We start from the raw sequence: 15,681 nt of genomic DNA, 5'->3' as shown, positions 1-15,681 counted from the left end.
GTGCGATTCCATACCCCTGTTTTAAACCTCTTCTATTATGTTTGATATTTTGTGTTAACCCTCTAATCATTATCTACCACCATAAAAAATATTATTGCTCTTCCGGCTCATTTTATATGTGCAGTACACAGTCTTTCCTAACAGGGATTTACTCGGTAGCCTAATAACTATGGGAAAGAAGGAAAGAAGGCAAGAAGGAAGGGGGGGGGGAGTACTAGGATAGCCATAAGTGTAAACACCAAAGGAGGGTTGGGGGAACCTCTGCGTCACAGTTACATGATTAAGTAACACTTCTTCGAAACGCTCTGAAGGAAGGGAAGAAGTTCCTCTTTTTTTAAGAGTAAAAGGGTTAATTAAGCACATCTGTAAATTCATTGTATCACCAAAAATTAGGCCAGTGTTTGAAACATTCATTGGTATAGTTTCATGGAAATTCATAAGCTGATTTGTTAGATATTTGGGAAAAACACTATTTCACAGCCTCTGGAAATGATAGTAGGTGTAAGGAAGTGTACAAGCACTGTCCCCCTCTATACTTAACGCTGTGATGTAAGGAGGATTGATTCACAATCAGAGTATCGAAGGAATGTCATTCTTTTGAAATAGGAGCGGTAACAGCTGAAGTTCGCATCCAAAATATGTTGATTAGAAATTAAAAGACATATATTTATGTATCCCAACCCATCTATTTGCTGTAACCTCCCTTACAATATTAAATCAGGGAGTTTCCTGAACAGGGAAACTCAGGGATAAGGGCTCTCCCCTTTAGGGGTTAAAGGCATCACACCACCGGCCCTTTACGAAATTTAATATTGCAGGGTAAATGGAAACTGATTTCAAATCAGAATATTGATGTAATATTATTCTATCAATAGAGAACTGGGTTCAGCAAATATCTGGACAGGGATACCCAAGATATATTGGAAATAACTACTTGTATAATATATACTGTACATTAGTTGTCCATCTGCCGTATTTACTACAGTATACTGCAAATATACTGACTACCTGTATAGGCCTATACCGTAGTTCAGCCGGCAGAAAATAAAAGACACATACTTATGCATCCCAACCAATCTATTTGCTGTGACCTCCCTTACAATATTGAATCAGGGAGTTTCCTGATCAGGGAAACTCAGGGATAAGGGCTCTACCCTATAGGGGTTAGAGGTGTCACACCACCAGCCCTTTACAAAATTCAATATTGCAGGGTAAATGGAAACTGATTTCAAATCAGAATATTGATGAAATATCATTCCATCAATATAGAATGGGGTTCAGCAAATATCTGGGCAGGGATACCCAAGATATATTGGAAATAACTATTAGTATAATATATACGTTAGTTATTCATCTTCCGTATATACTATACTGCTAATATACTGACTACCTGTATAGACATATACTGTAGTTCATCCGGCAATTTGCCGGATTAGCTAGCTATTGTCGGAGCATCTAGCAAGCTAGATAAGAGAGAAAGAGAGAAAGCATGGAGTGAAGGCTATTTATTACTGTATATGTATACAGTAATAAAAGATGTAAAAGTCTAATTTTACTGCCTTTCTCCGAAAGGAAGGTTCACTTCCATTTAGCCACAGTACTATTGCCGGCTTACTACTGTAGGCCAGCCTCTGGCAGCACGAGTACAGTCGGCATGCTACCTACTGAGTCAGTACCTATCTGTGCCGGTCTACTGCCGGCCAGAACAATGCGCCGACAATGGAAACTTTGGCTAGCAGTTCAAGGGAGAACTGGAGAACCTTGGTGACACAAGGGACCTCCCATCCACAGCCGCTAAGGCCGCTGGAAGCCGGCAGTCACCGACAGCTGTCATGGCCGCCGGCAGTCGGCAGTCGCCGACAGTTGACGGCTGAGTAGGGGGGGTCTGGGCGGCTCCGGCAACCCACCGGCAATGGTAAGGTTGCAGGACTCCAGCACAGGAAAGACAATGACTCTGCCATCGTAAAAGAACAGAGAGGGGAGGGGAAAGGGTCCTATATGAGGTATAGGAGGGACCGGCAATGTTGCCGGATCTACACACCTTGAAGAAACTCTGTTTCAGTACCAGCACGACCACAAGCGGCAGGAGAATCATTATTCACCAGCTTAGGAGGTGCTAATACAGTTAAGGGGACGGCAGCTCATGCCATTCCTCTCAACAAGGGAGAAACAGAGTTCCAATGCCGGCACCATCCTAGGCCACAAGAGTATACGACTCTATAGCCTAGGGCCGGCGAGCATAGGACTAGTCTACTAGACCACAGGGAGAAGGTGGCGGCAACATTCGACCACTTCAGGTGTAATCTAGGGAGGGCTAGCCTCCTATGCCGGTAGTTCCGCCGGCAGGGGAATGCAATCACCCCGCCGACCAACTGCCGACAAAGACTAAATTCTCTGAGGTTCTGATCGAATCCCAAAACTTGCCGTCTGCTGTTAAGGGATGAGACAGAAAACTCTAGGCTAGTCATACCTGAATTCGAAATTCAAGGCCGACGCAGAGAGTTGTAGCCTAAGGCTACTCTCAGAGGGAAGAGAGATTACCCATAAATCTCTAGCGAGATTAGAAACGGTTAGTATAATTCCAGGAGATATCGATCTCCAGGAATGATAACCGAAACACAAGGGTAACCGGGGAAATGACGAAAGTATATGTTGTCTAGGTTATGTTACCTAGACAAGACGAGATCTCGGTTACCTAAATCACCAAAACTTTGACATATACGATCGTCACGGAAAAGGGAAAATTATGCTTATAAATATCTTTACAATATATAATGCCTAAATAGCTTTCATAATAACAATTAAGCTATTCAAACCGGAATGTCGTTTTGCTAACTAAATAGCATATGTTCAAAGAATGACAGCGCCTATGGCAACACCGGCGATCGGCAAAGATCCACACACAATAAATACACTAAATTGATTGTGAGGCTGGAACTAAATTACATATTGTAAAGAATAAATACTCACCTTTTTGGATGGAGAAAGAAGTCGTAGAAAGCATAAAGATTCCCAGAAATCGATAGAAAATCTCAGATCGACAGGGAACACCACCGTAGCGAGTCGCTACAGATAAAGGAATGACCGCTGCCAAAAACAAAAGTGCCCATTCTGTGACAAGCGGGTAGGCCGGGCTTCTCAATCGCTTCACCTGTCATTAACAAAATACCCTTTCAACGACTTAATGGATGTTCCAGTTCCGCAGAGGCCATGTCCCTTAATTTAAAGAATGAAAGGTTTGTGCTGTACTGTATTGCAAAGGGACAAGTCACTTGTATCATATCCTAGAAAAGATCTTTTCATATTCTCAATATGAAGAGTTTAGGTTTTTTTTCTGGTGCTACTACCACTATGGCCACTTAAAACTAATTTCCTGCAACATGGTAATATCTAAGTAACATAAAAAACATACATACTTGAAAAATTTTCTTTATAGCAACTTCTGAATTCTTCCATTTTCCCTTAAATACTACTCCAAAGCCACCACGTCCCAGGAAATTGTCCTTGCTCCAACAAGCTGTGGCGTCCTCCAGTTCCTTGTATGGAATCATTGGTAACACACATTCACTGTGCTTCGGAATGTCTGATGCAACTGAAGTATCTAACAATGGTCATAAAAAATAGATATGCAAATAAGTAAGTGATAATGTAAAACTTATTACCATATATATATATATATATATATATATATATATATATATATATATATATATATATACCCTGTATCTAGTTACTGTATGACAAGAATAAGGATTGGGTGAGGTTTTGTAATGAACAAATACGTAAATTAGAAAATAAAATTATTTCGCAAAGAAAAAACTAATGTTTTATCCTCAGGAAATTATACATAAAAATAAATATAAGGAAGATGAGAACATCTCAGAGAGAAATAATGAACGAAAAGCTAAAGTTAATAAGGTTAAAAATTTACAGCTACAAAATTGACCTGAGGTACAATTACCCACAAGATTGACCCTAGGCTGGCAGTTCTTCAATACTTCATAACAGGCAAACTCCAAAGCACAACCTAACAGTCTTCATACAAAATTGTTTAAATGAGTCTGTACTCGATTTCCACCCTTCTTCTGTGTGTTAAATGAAAAATACTAGCACCTAGTCTTACATGAAGGGTAATATCTATGGATGAAGCCTCCTACATAGAATAGGAATGATGCTGATTGTAGGAATTCTACATAAGACATTTTAGATATATAAGTGAGTCTTCCTCAAAGGGTCCTCTTCTAAGGTTGACTTTCAGTTGGAATGGTATCACACAGGATCTATGGCACAGATGAGCTGCACACTACACCTTCAGACAAAATATCTCCATAAAAATTTCCTAGTTTCCTAATGTGATTCCGGCTTGACCAAATATTAACTAGAGACACTGGTTTCTTGACATTCTTCTCCTCTACTATACAATTCCTTGCTAGCTGCCCTTTCCTATTAGATCGAAAACAAATTATCTCTGAACTATCAACTGCCCATTTACTCTAACAAAACCTGGAAGTATAACCAGGTTTTCCACAGGCATAACAACAATAATAATCATATTTCCCTGAATTACTATTGCTAACACTACTTTTTATATGTTGCATCTTACCAGAAAAAAGAAAAAAAAATTCTTCCTACTATCATTTAAACTATGAGCAAGATTGTACTCCTCTGCAAAACTTCTTGCATCTGCAAAAGATTTTTCATGCCTATCTTTCAATATATAGCTTAATACCTGGGAATATGTTATCTTTGAAATTTTCTAGCAAAAATAAGTTCTTGAAATCATCAAAATTATCAACTTCAGTGGAAGGCAAGCAATCGCAAAATGATCTTTCTAATTTCTTTCCCTACTGTACATACGTACTGCACTCATCCCTTCTCAAACTTTTAAATTTCTTATGGTACGCCTCTGGTACTAACTTGTATGCACTAAGAACAGTTTCTTTCACAATATCATAGTTCTCACTTTCATCCTCAGACATACAACTATATACAGAAAGTGCACAACAACTTAAGACTGACTGTAAATACAAAGTCCACTTGTTTTTCGGACAACCTACTCTTCATTAACTTTTCAAAAGACATGTAATAATTCGTTATGTCTTCCTCATCAAATTTTGAAATTGATTTCAACACAGCCCCATACAGTACCTAATTTATCATAGTCCCCGTTCAATGCTACCTGATGCAATACTTCCTGGTCTGCTACATAGCAAACTATTATGAAGATTTTGCCTTAAATGGGCAATTTCTAACTCATGCTTACGCTGTTTCTCGTTTTCTTCTACTGTCTCTCATTGTCAGCTGCTCTTTTGTCTCTCATACATTTCCCTTTTCCTCTATAAAACATACTCACGGAGAGCATTGCCATCTAGACCAAGAGGCTTACCTGAACCTATCGAATCTTTAGTTATCTCATTCATTCTGCTTCGTTTTATATTCTCCGTTTCAATTGGTTACGTTGTCAAAAATCCTGGCAACGTTGCCAACTGCTACTATTTTAAAATTGTTACAGGTTTTTTTAATATTTAAACTAAATATTTCCAACAACAACCAAATAAAATATGTGAAATGAATATAAAAACAAACTCACAAAAAACACAACACATTTATTCACAAACTTATAAAGAAAATCTATGATACTTCTTCGATCACTTTAACTGACAAATCAAATCAATCTAAACATTAATAGAAAAGGGGAACAGTCAGTAAGGTAAAAATACTTAAGGAATATACAAAAGTTTTCTACAGCTGCTGAAATGATACTGGTACAGAGGCTTCAGGCTTGAAAACATTGCAAATGGGCAGCTGAAGTTCAGGTGAAACTGACACGATGACTTCAGATTCAAAGACGTCAGAGAAAGGGTGGCATCAAAATGAGATATAAGAAGTCTACTCCAAGAATTTGATGATAGTGTAGAACTAAGGCCAGGCTGTAGGCAATGTTGGCTACTTCTCGTCACATGCAGGGAGGGCTGGCTACTTCAATTTGTCTCTTCTTCTCAGTCATAACAGGATTTTGGAGATAGGAGTTTGTTGTCTGAAGGGAAGGTTGGAAACTGGCTTTACCAGACTTCTGGTCACATAGCTCCTTTCTTGCACTATCCTATCTTTTCTGGACAGTCTCTTCTTGAATTTATATACCCATGTATGAAAGGATTTAATTACTGTACAATGGACAGCCGTCATTTCCATATACAACATTTTTTGACAATTCTGTGATGTAATTGGTTTCCTCAAAAATGCCCATTTCCATCACACCATGGAAGCTTCTACAACAAATTTCTGATGCACATTGGACTTCGTGTAAGCCATGACAAAAGAGTGGCACGTGTCCATCCGTAATGACAATTTTCATATAAAAAGATATCTCTCGAGGCTCGGTTTTTAAAATATTGCTGACTCTACTGAATGAATCAATAACGTCTTGGTCCAAACAAGACAACTCCTTTATCGATGCCACCCCTCTTCCTCAAGGCTCAGTTAGTGAAGTGATGACAGCTATGACCAAACTGTCAAATCTCGTCTCACTGCTCACACTTTGAGATTAAATAGGTTGGTTGTTTTTGATAAAATAATCCTTCATTAATATTGCATCTACCTATGACAGTGGTGGGAGTAACCCACCTGCCCAACCATATAATGTGTCTTTTGATTTTTGTGCTAAGGACTGAGAGGGGAGGATGAGGAGGGAAGTATAACTTAAAGATCTCAGGTTTGCATAGCTATAAAAATAAAAATTACTTTTAAAATTTCTAATTTGTCCCAATGAGGGTAAATATTAGACTAACTCTTGGTGGGAGGCAGTCCCCTAGAATCAGACTAGTGGGCTCTTTCCTTCCCAAGACCTGTAAACTTTCCTGGTCCTGAATACGAAGAATTAAGGTAACTTCAATTGCCTCCTACCAGGCCCACATACGGATGCAAAAGCTGTTTGTGCCTAGGCCACAACAGACATAGAGAGAAGTAATTATTAGGTCACGGAACATCCATCTCTATATTAGGCAATGTCGAAAGCATCAAACCAGACAACTGGGGGAATGTGATTGGAAGACGCTGAGCCATCCTCCCCTTGTAAGGGGAATGGAGATGCTTCTTGATAGAACATAATCTGCTAGAAAGGCACTCCATCGCGTAACTGATCAGGATATAATGGTTTTACCTGCTTCATCCAATCAAGAAGAGAACAAGAAAAGGTAGAAGGGCCCGTCATTCCACCTTTCCTCGAGATTTATGCTGAACGTGTTACCTTAGAAAAGATGCAGAGTTGTCCCAACCATGAGCTGGGGGGATTTACACAATCACTGATCAGTAACCACAGGACAAGGAGAGCTTAGGAGGTCCAGGCACCTGTGGGCAACATCCTAAAAGTACAGAAAGGAACTTACAGTGGAACCTCTACATACGATCTTAATTCATTCCGGGACCTGCTTCGTATGTTAAAACGATCGTATGTTGGAGCGAATATTCCCATAAGAATACACTGTAATTTGTATAATTTGTTCTACAGCCTAAAAACCTATGATAACTCCTTAATAAATTACTACACATAATTACACATAACAATAATACAATTGCATTATATAAGAGAGATGTAAAAAAGAATAATTATAAAGAAATAATGAATAAAAAAGGGGTTTTTAATGTTACTTTACCTTAGAGACAGGCCAACGCAGGCATAGGCTTTGCTACATAGGAGGAGACGGACGGTCGGCGAGGAGGTAGAGATGGTGACTGCGATAACGTACCGTAACTTACTCACACTACGTGAACTTTAATCTAACTTAGCTTATTTTTTTTTTTACATTTTTTTTTCTTTTTGATTATTGATTTTCATCACTTTCACTTAATTCAACCTTAATTTTCTTTGCTTCACTTTCTTTCTCTTCATCACGATCACGAGACCGCTTCGTAGGTTTTTTAAAGAAACTATCGAGAGAAACTTGCTTGGTATGGCTTTTCAGAATTTTTCTGAAATGGGTTAAGCAGTCATCATCGAATTGCAAAACTACACGAAAAACCTGAAGTTTCTGTGGGTGATACTTATCAATGAAATCAACCACGTATTGATGATGTGCTAACCTCTCTTTTATTTCAGCCAAACTTAAGATGTGCTCTACCTCCTCGATGTCCTCCGACTCACTCAACTTCGCTTGAAACTCATCATTCGGCATGGCATGCAGCTCCTTGAGTTCCTTGGTGGTGAGCTCTTCATGATGCTCCTCGGCGAGTTTGGTGATGTCATCTTCATCAACCTCCAGACCCATGGACTTGCCAAGGGATAAAATCTCTTCTACGTCTTCCTCTACGGCAGCACAGGTTCAGGCTCGGGGCCAAAACCTTCAAAATCTCTGGGAGAAACAGCATTGGGCTAAAGTTTCTTCCAAGTGGAATTCGGTGTCCGTCGAGTTACTCCCTCCCAAGCCTGATCTATGATATTCAAGCAGTGCACAATATTGAAATGGCTCCTCCAAAATTCATGCAAAGTTAAGTTGGTGCTTTGCGTGACATTAAAGCACTGCTTAAATACATGCTTGGTGTAGAGCTCCTTAAAATTAGAGATGACTTGCTGGTCCATGGGCTGGAGGATAGGGGTGATGTTCGGTGGAAGATATAGCACTCTGATGAACTTGAACTGGTCGATGATATCATCTTCGAGTCCTGGGGGGTGAGCGGGAGCATTATGCAAGCAAAGCAAGCCCTTTAAAGGCAAATTCCTCTCCTTTAGGTACTTCTTGACAGCAGGGCCAAAAATTGGTTTACCCATTCAACAAAGAAATGCCTAGTAACCCAAGCCTTAGAATTAGCACGCCAGAAAACATGCGGCATGTCCTTATTGACTCTATGTGCCTTAAATGCCCTAGGTTTTTCGGAATGATAAACCAATAACGGCCTTATTTTGCAGTCCCCGCTGGTGTTGGCACATAGGGCAAGAGTCAACTGATCCTTCATAGGCTTATGTCCAGGCATTTTCTTCTCTTCGATGGTGATGCATGTTCGACTAGGCATCTTTTTCCAAAACAGATCGGTTTCATCACAATTGAAAACTTGCTTCTCTACGTAGGCTCCATCCTCCACAATCTTTTCGAAGTTCTTAACAAAATTGTTAGCATCCTTGGTGTCCGAACTTGAAGCCTCTCCATGCTGAACAACTGAATGAATCCTGGTCCGTCTCTTAAATTTCTCTGACCAACCGGGAGACACCTTGAATTTCTCTGTCGTAGGATCGGTTGATTCTCCCCCGCATCACCCCCAGAGCCCGCCGCCTTCAAGTTACAATAGATAGCGGTAGCCTTCTCATAAATGATCGTTTCAGTGATCGTATCGCCAACAATTTCTTTGTCCTTTATCCATATCAACAAAAAGGGTTCCATCTCTTCCAGGGTAGGGCTGCAACGTTTAGAAATAATGGTGATTCCCTTCGATGGTTTGACTGCTTTAATGGCTTCCTTCTGCTGGTTGATCATTGAGATCGTAGACGTATTCCGGCCATATTGTTTAGCCAGATCTCTCACACGCACACCACGCTCATGTCTTTCTATAATTTCTTGCTTCAATTCTGAAAGTATTGCATTATTCCTTTTCTCACCACTACTAATACCTGTCCCGAAACTAAGCTTCTTAGGACCCATGATTATACGTAAAATAAAAAATGAAACGTGAGAAAAGGAATATAATGAGCACTGTTAATAACGGACCGAACAGAGGACCACCACACGATGCGCACAAGAACAGCGAGCTGACCGACTCGACGCTCAATGGCGTCCCTCCGACGTACTGCCGTCTACCGGCGTAAACAAGAAACTACGACTGACGCTTCAAGAAAATTCTGCGGATATGGTCTATGTCAGATGTTGGAGCATAACTACGGGTGTCGAGACGAAAATTTGATCGAATTTTACTTCGGATGTTGGAACAATCATATGTAAAGGCAATCGTATGTAGAGGTTCCCCTGTAGTCTTAAAACACTAACACTATTTTTGGATCAAAGTACTGTACTCTGAAAGTTTATCCAAGGGGATACTGACAGAGGTAGACACATGAATGCCTCTTCAAGATGACAGAGGTAATCACTGACCTCAGGTGCTTCCGTCATCAGAAGTCTCAAATAGTCAGAAAGAACCACATCTGGGTGCTTCTTTTATTTCCTGCTTGTGCTAAGCAGAGGTGGCAACACTTGAGTGCGAGATTTCAAATCCTATAATTCAACACACCCAGGTTCTCTTGGAAATCAGGCATCTCTGATTCAAATTTCCTTAGGAAGGATAAGCTGGATGAGGTACTAGGTCTTTGTAAAATCTCATTTACTATGAAGCCAACAGAACCCCATCCCTCTGTAGTTGTCATGATGAGAACCTGTAAACGTACTAACTCTAGCCAATACAGAGCCTCTAGCCAATGCAGAGAAGGTAGAGAAAATCTTGAGGGATAATACTCTATATCATGCCGTCTAACAGTTTGCAGTAGGCGTATTAGCCTTTAACCAGAAAAATTACCACTTTAACCAGAAACATTACCATTCCACCCTAGGATCTAAGTTCCATGATAAATATGATCACTTGGTGTTCTGTGTGAGCATGGATCAGTTCCCCATAGATATTGTAGACAACTATACACAGAAGTTACTTCAGCAGAAGCATGCCAGAGTTCATGATCTAGTAAAGATGCTCTGGTCAGACACACAAGTTCACTACAACTCTCCTCGTAAACATTGCCCAAGAAGTGTCTCTTTTGTGATCTACCCACAGAGTATATAGACTGGGAGATCATTAATAGGATAATCTCTACCCTCACCCAATTCATTATTATTATCATTATTATTACTACTAACTAAACTACAACCCTAGCTGGAAAAGCAGGATGCTATAGCCCAAGGGTTGCAACAAGGTGAATGGCCCAGTGATGAAAGGAAACAAGGAAACAATACAATAGTGTGCTTGAGTGTACGCTCAATGATGAAAACTTTAACCCAAGACAGTGGTGCAATATTTAAGGGTTTGTGTCAAAGAAAGCTAAATGGTTTGTGTATGAAAAATTTTTTTTCTTTGTTTTTATTTTGTTCAGTCCTCAAGCAACCCCCCCCCCAAAAAAAAAAAAGATGCCTTAATCCGTTATTTCTTTTAACAGGTACGGACAGCAGTCCCCTACACCCTGTAGGGAGAGAAGTTTAGGCTATTCTTTTAAGTACTGTATATAGGATAGATGAAGTTGCCAAAAGACTAGTTACTCAAGACTTGTATTGTACATATATCTTCCCGTACACTGATGAGTGATTTAAGCATGTCCTACTACATGGGTAACTTGATTAAAAAAATAGGAGCAAATGAAACTAGATTAGTCTTATCACTGACCTAGGTGGTAATATATTGACACAGAGTGTTTGCGGACAGTTTTCGTGCCAAATCTGAGAAGTTACCTTGAGAATCCTAAAGTTTGTTAATGTTTATGCATTATTTGCTTTTACACCATGGCAGTGATTGAATTATTTAGCACACCCTGCTCCCTGTAGGGTTTGAAGAGGCACCTGGAATTGGAGTCAAGCATAGGCACAATAAGTGCATGATCCACCTGATTATGTTGCTAGTCAGCCTGGAGAAGACAGTTGAAAGCAAGTTTGCCGGGATCTTCTAGTTTTGCTGCATGAATTGCAAACCTTGTTTTATAGTCCCTTTGATCTTGAGGCAAGCTACTTGTATTTGAATGTATCCCAAATAGATACACGGTTAGGTGTGCCTTTGCTTATACTTGTACCGTATTGGAACACTTATGAGTGTCCAGCATGTGAATAGTTCTTGTTTTTCTTTATTTTTTTTTTTTTATTATTCAAATCATTTTTTTTTGTCTTGTTAACTATTAGAGGGTTGATTCTTATGAGGCTCTGCCATGGATATATCTAGGTCTCTGCTTATGTAATTTGAGGATCTAACTTTTCATACTATACTGTACGAATGATATAAATTTTTTTTGTTTGGTTTCAAATAAATATTTTTCTTGTTTTTATGAAGACATCATTTAAGTCCATTTCCTTACAACGTTGCGTTCCCCTTTCAGCCACCGATTATATATTCAGTATTACTGTATTTGTTTCCTTTCACCCAATGTTCTGATATTTTACTTATATTCAGCAAGCTCAAGGCAAGGGAAGATAAGAAGGAAGTAAGGGTCCTGCTGGGTACCCTTGCCCAGTATAAAAATCAAGGGGTGGTGCCCAGTGCTCAGTTCATTCTTGATTGTTTGCCTTTTAACCAGATTTTGGGGTATTTCGCCGTCGTATATTTTTGTGTAGTGAACGTTGGTGTGGTCGATATTCTGACACTAGGCAGTTCGGGTGTTACCTCTGGCCACAGTCCGCAAACCACTACAGTGGAAGACCATGGTTTAGAGGCTATAACACAACCCAAGATTAGAGAAGAATGGTTTGATTTTAGTCTCCTTTACAATGAAGAATTGCCTGCCATAGCTAGAGCCTCTTCTACCCTTACCAAGTGGAAAGTGGCCACTAAACAATACAGTGCAGTAGTTAATTCCTTGAGTGAAGAAGAATTTTTCAGTTATCTTAATGTTGTCAGGTGTATGAGGAAAAAGGATAATGTGTAAAGAATAGGACAGACTATTTATTGTAAGTGTAGGAAAGGAAAAATTACCCATAACCGGAGAAAGATCCAATGCAGTATTACCTGTCCAGTCAAAGGACCCAATAACTCTCTAGTGGTATTATTTCAATGGGTGGCTAGTGCCTTGGTCAACCTACTACCTATAAGTGATCAATCCGTATTGGACAGCTAACTTGCCCAAATGCAATATCTATACTGGCCTCACATTCCGCACAACAGAGTCTAAGAAATTGATTGATGGGTGCATTTGGCCTCAGGGCATGGGCTTTCATTTGTGAAGGCAGGAACTGAGGTGAGGGAGACAGTGTTGGGACCCAGTGGAACAGAACCTAAGCCACTGAAAAGCACCGTTTATATCAGGTTCATGATCCATACAACTGGAACCAAAGATACTTGCCAGAGGTTGAAACCTGATACTATCTAAGAGAGAGGGAAAACAGCTTCCTCGGGGTCAGGAATTCCTACGTTCCAACTGGAATGATGATGCCGAGGGCATATGCTCATTCTAATCTGGCTAACGGACTAACTTCTCCAAACCTAAGGCAACAGTCAGAGAGTAAGACACGTCAATCCATACAATAGAAGAAGATTATTCATCAGAAGTCGGAATGAGCTGCTTCTAAGAAGGGTAAGACCCCATTTATCATTATTGTGGCACATCTTTAGCTGCTGGGAGTAGGACAGGAGAATGATCGTAACCAATTTGTAGTGCGAGAATCCATGATCATTTCATTTCTATTGCCATGGCACAAGATAGAACCTGGACAGTAGGTCTAGACTCTAGACTTAATCAGAATTGGGCATGGAGAGGTAAAGAGACATTCAGAGAACCCCTACTGACAGCATGAGACAACGTCTTCATCCTCAACCCTTCTAAAACTACCCTTGGAAGGAGGTATGAGAGCACAGAAGGGGCAGAACCCATCCCCTTTGGAAGGAAGAAATTCCTGGAAATCCTTGCTGGGAATTAGAGAAGGTCAGCCTACCTATGCCAGGGTTCCTGGTCAAGCACCAAACTGGTTGGACAACTCTTCTCTGAGACGGTATTTCAGATTGATATCCAGTCAAGATAATTTATTTTAAGGGAAGAGATTCACCAGCCCTACGACTTACCTCTAGTTCCGCCTTGCGTCATGGAGTGGAGGCCTCGTCTCACTAATCAGACAAATACTAAAGAGAGGGAACTGTCCTCTTTTCCTGAATCACCTCAGAATTTAACTGTAGAACCACAGAAGGCTTTTCCATAGTGAATGGTCAATGTTAGTTCAATAATGCTTACTGAAAGGAAAGAAAAAAAAGAGCTTTTCCTCGTAAAAACACATGAGGCTCTCAATGTGTGATATCGAGTGTTCACCATTCATTGGCCGCAGGAAACAGGGAATGAATGACCATTGGCCTAATATGTTTGTAAAATACTTTTTTGGCGCTATATCCAAAAATATTATTAATTGTTTTTATAAAGCATCTGATTAAATGAAATATAAATTCTAGATCCAAGTTACATGAGCATTTGACTAAATTTTTTAAAAACTAATACTCAAGCTATGCCCATGTGCCAGAGTCGCCACACACACACACACACGTGTGTAAAATCACAGGGTAATGAGATATTCAGTTGCAATAGAACCACAAGGAAAATATATATAAGAAACCAGTTATGACTAAATGTTATATGTCTTATTTTCATTTTCCCTATGATTCTTTTGGGTATATATATATATATATATATATATATATATATATATATATATATATATATATATATATATATATATATATATATATATATGTATATATATATATGTATATATATATATATATATATATATATATATATATATATATATATATATATATATATATATATATATTTATATATATACATATATATATATATATATTTATATATATATATATATATATATATATATATATATATATATATATATATATATATATATATATATTTTATATATATATATATATATATATATATATATATATATATATATACATACACATATATATATATATATATATATATATATATATATATATATATATATATATATATATATGTTTATATATATACATATTTAAATATATACATATATATATATATAAACATTATACATACATATATATATATATATATATATATATATATATATATATATATATATATATATCTTATGAAAAGATTATGAAATGTATATCTCTTTACTTCACCTATATACTGACATCCGGGAGTAAAATCCAACAATACGTTTTTAACGTATTTCTACTAAAGTTTATAGACTGTGGTAAACCAAGCACATATCTATAAAGCTTATGATAATGAAACCTAATTAATGGAAAACCAAGTTTAAGCTACAACCATCTAGATATTCAAACAACTCAAGTTATTAAATAACAAGAGGGAAAATATACTAACTTGATTAGTGAAATAGGCCTACCCTCTTAGTTAAACGCACACATGACTAGGATTTCGTATTTTCCAACACTCATGTCTTATTTATGTTTCATTTAATTAGATGCTAAACTCCATTGTTTTTTATCAAAAGAAATCATAATAACTTCCGATATGACGCTATAAAAGTAGAGAGTCAGTTAAAAAATCACATTATCCTTTGCATATGCGCTTGGAGACTACTGCCATCAAGGAAGACGGTAGATTTCACTTTGCTGCAGATGTTTCTAGGAAGAATCATATATATATATATATATATATATATATATATATATATATATATATATATATATATATATATGTATATATATATATATATATATATATATATATATATATATATATGTATATATATATATATATATATATATATATATATATATATATATATATATAAATATATATATATATATATATATATATATATATATATATATACATAATATATATTTATATGTATACATACATATAAATATATATATATATATATATATATATATATATATATATATATATATATATATATATATATATGTAAATATCACCCACGAAATGCATTTAATACCGAATTCTATCTTGGGAAATACATCTCCACTTGG

General features: G+C 37.7%; 1 protein-coding gene across 1 annotated transcript in view; it reads right to left on the bottom strand.

Moving 5' to 3' along the window:
• The window catches only part of LOC137652547 (uncharacterized), a 504,806-nt gene that overhangs the window by 223,768 nt on the left and 265,357 nt on the right, over positions 1-15,681 (bottom strand). The window contains exon 7 of the mRNA XM_068386031.1: positions 3,417-3,601. Within this exon, the coding sequence (XP_068242132.1) occupies positions 3,417-3,601 (185 nt within the window). The remainder of the gene's footprint in view (positions 1-3,416; positions 3,602-15,681) is intronic.

Source organism: Palaemon carinicauda, chromosome 13 (genome assembly GCF_036898095.1).
Source record: "Palaemon carinicauda isolate YSFRI2023 chromosome 13, ASM3689809v2, whole genome shotgun sequence".
Classification (NCBI taxonomy): Eukaryota; Metazoa; Arthropoda; class Malacostraca; order Decapoda; family Palaemonidae; genus Palaemon; species Palaemon carinicauda.
Note: the sequence above shows the minus strand (reverse complement) of the source record. Positions and strands in the feature narration are given on the sequence as shown.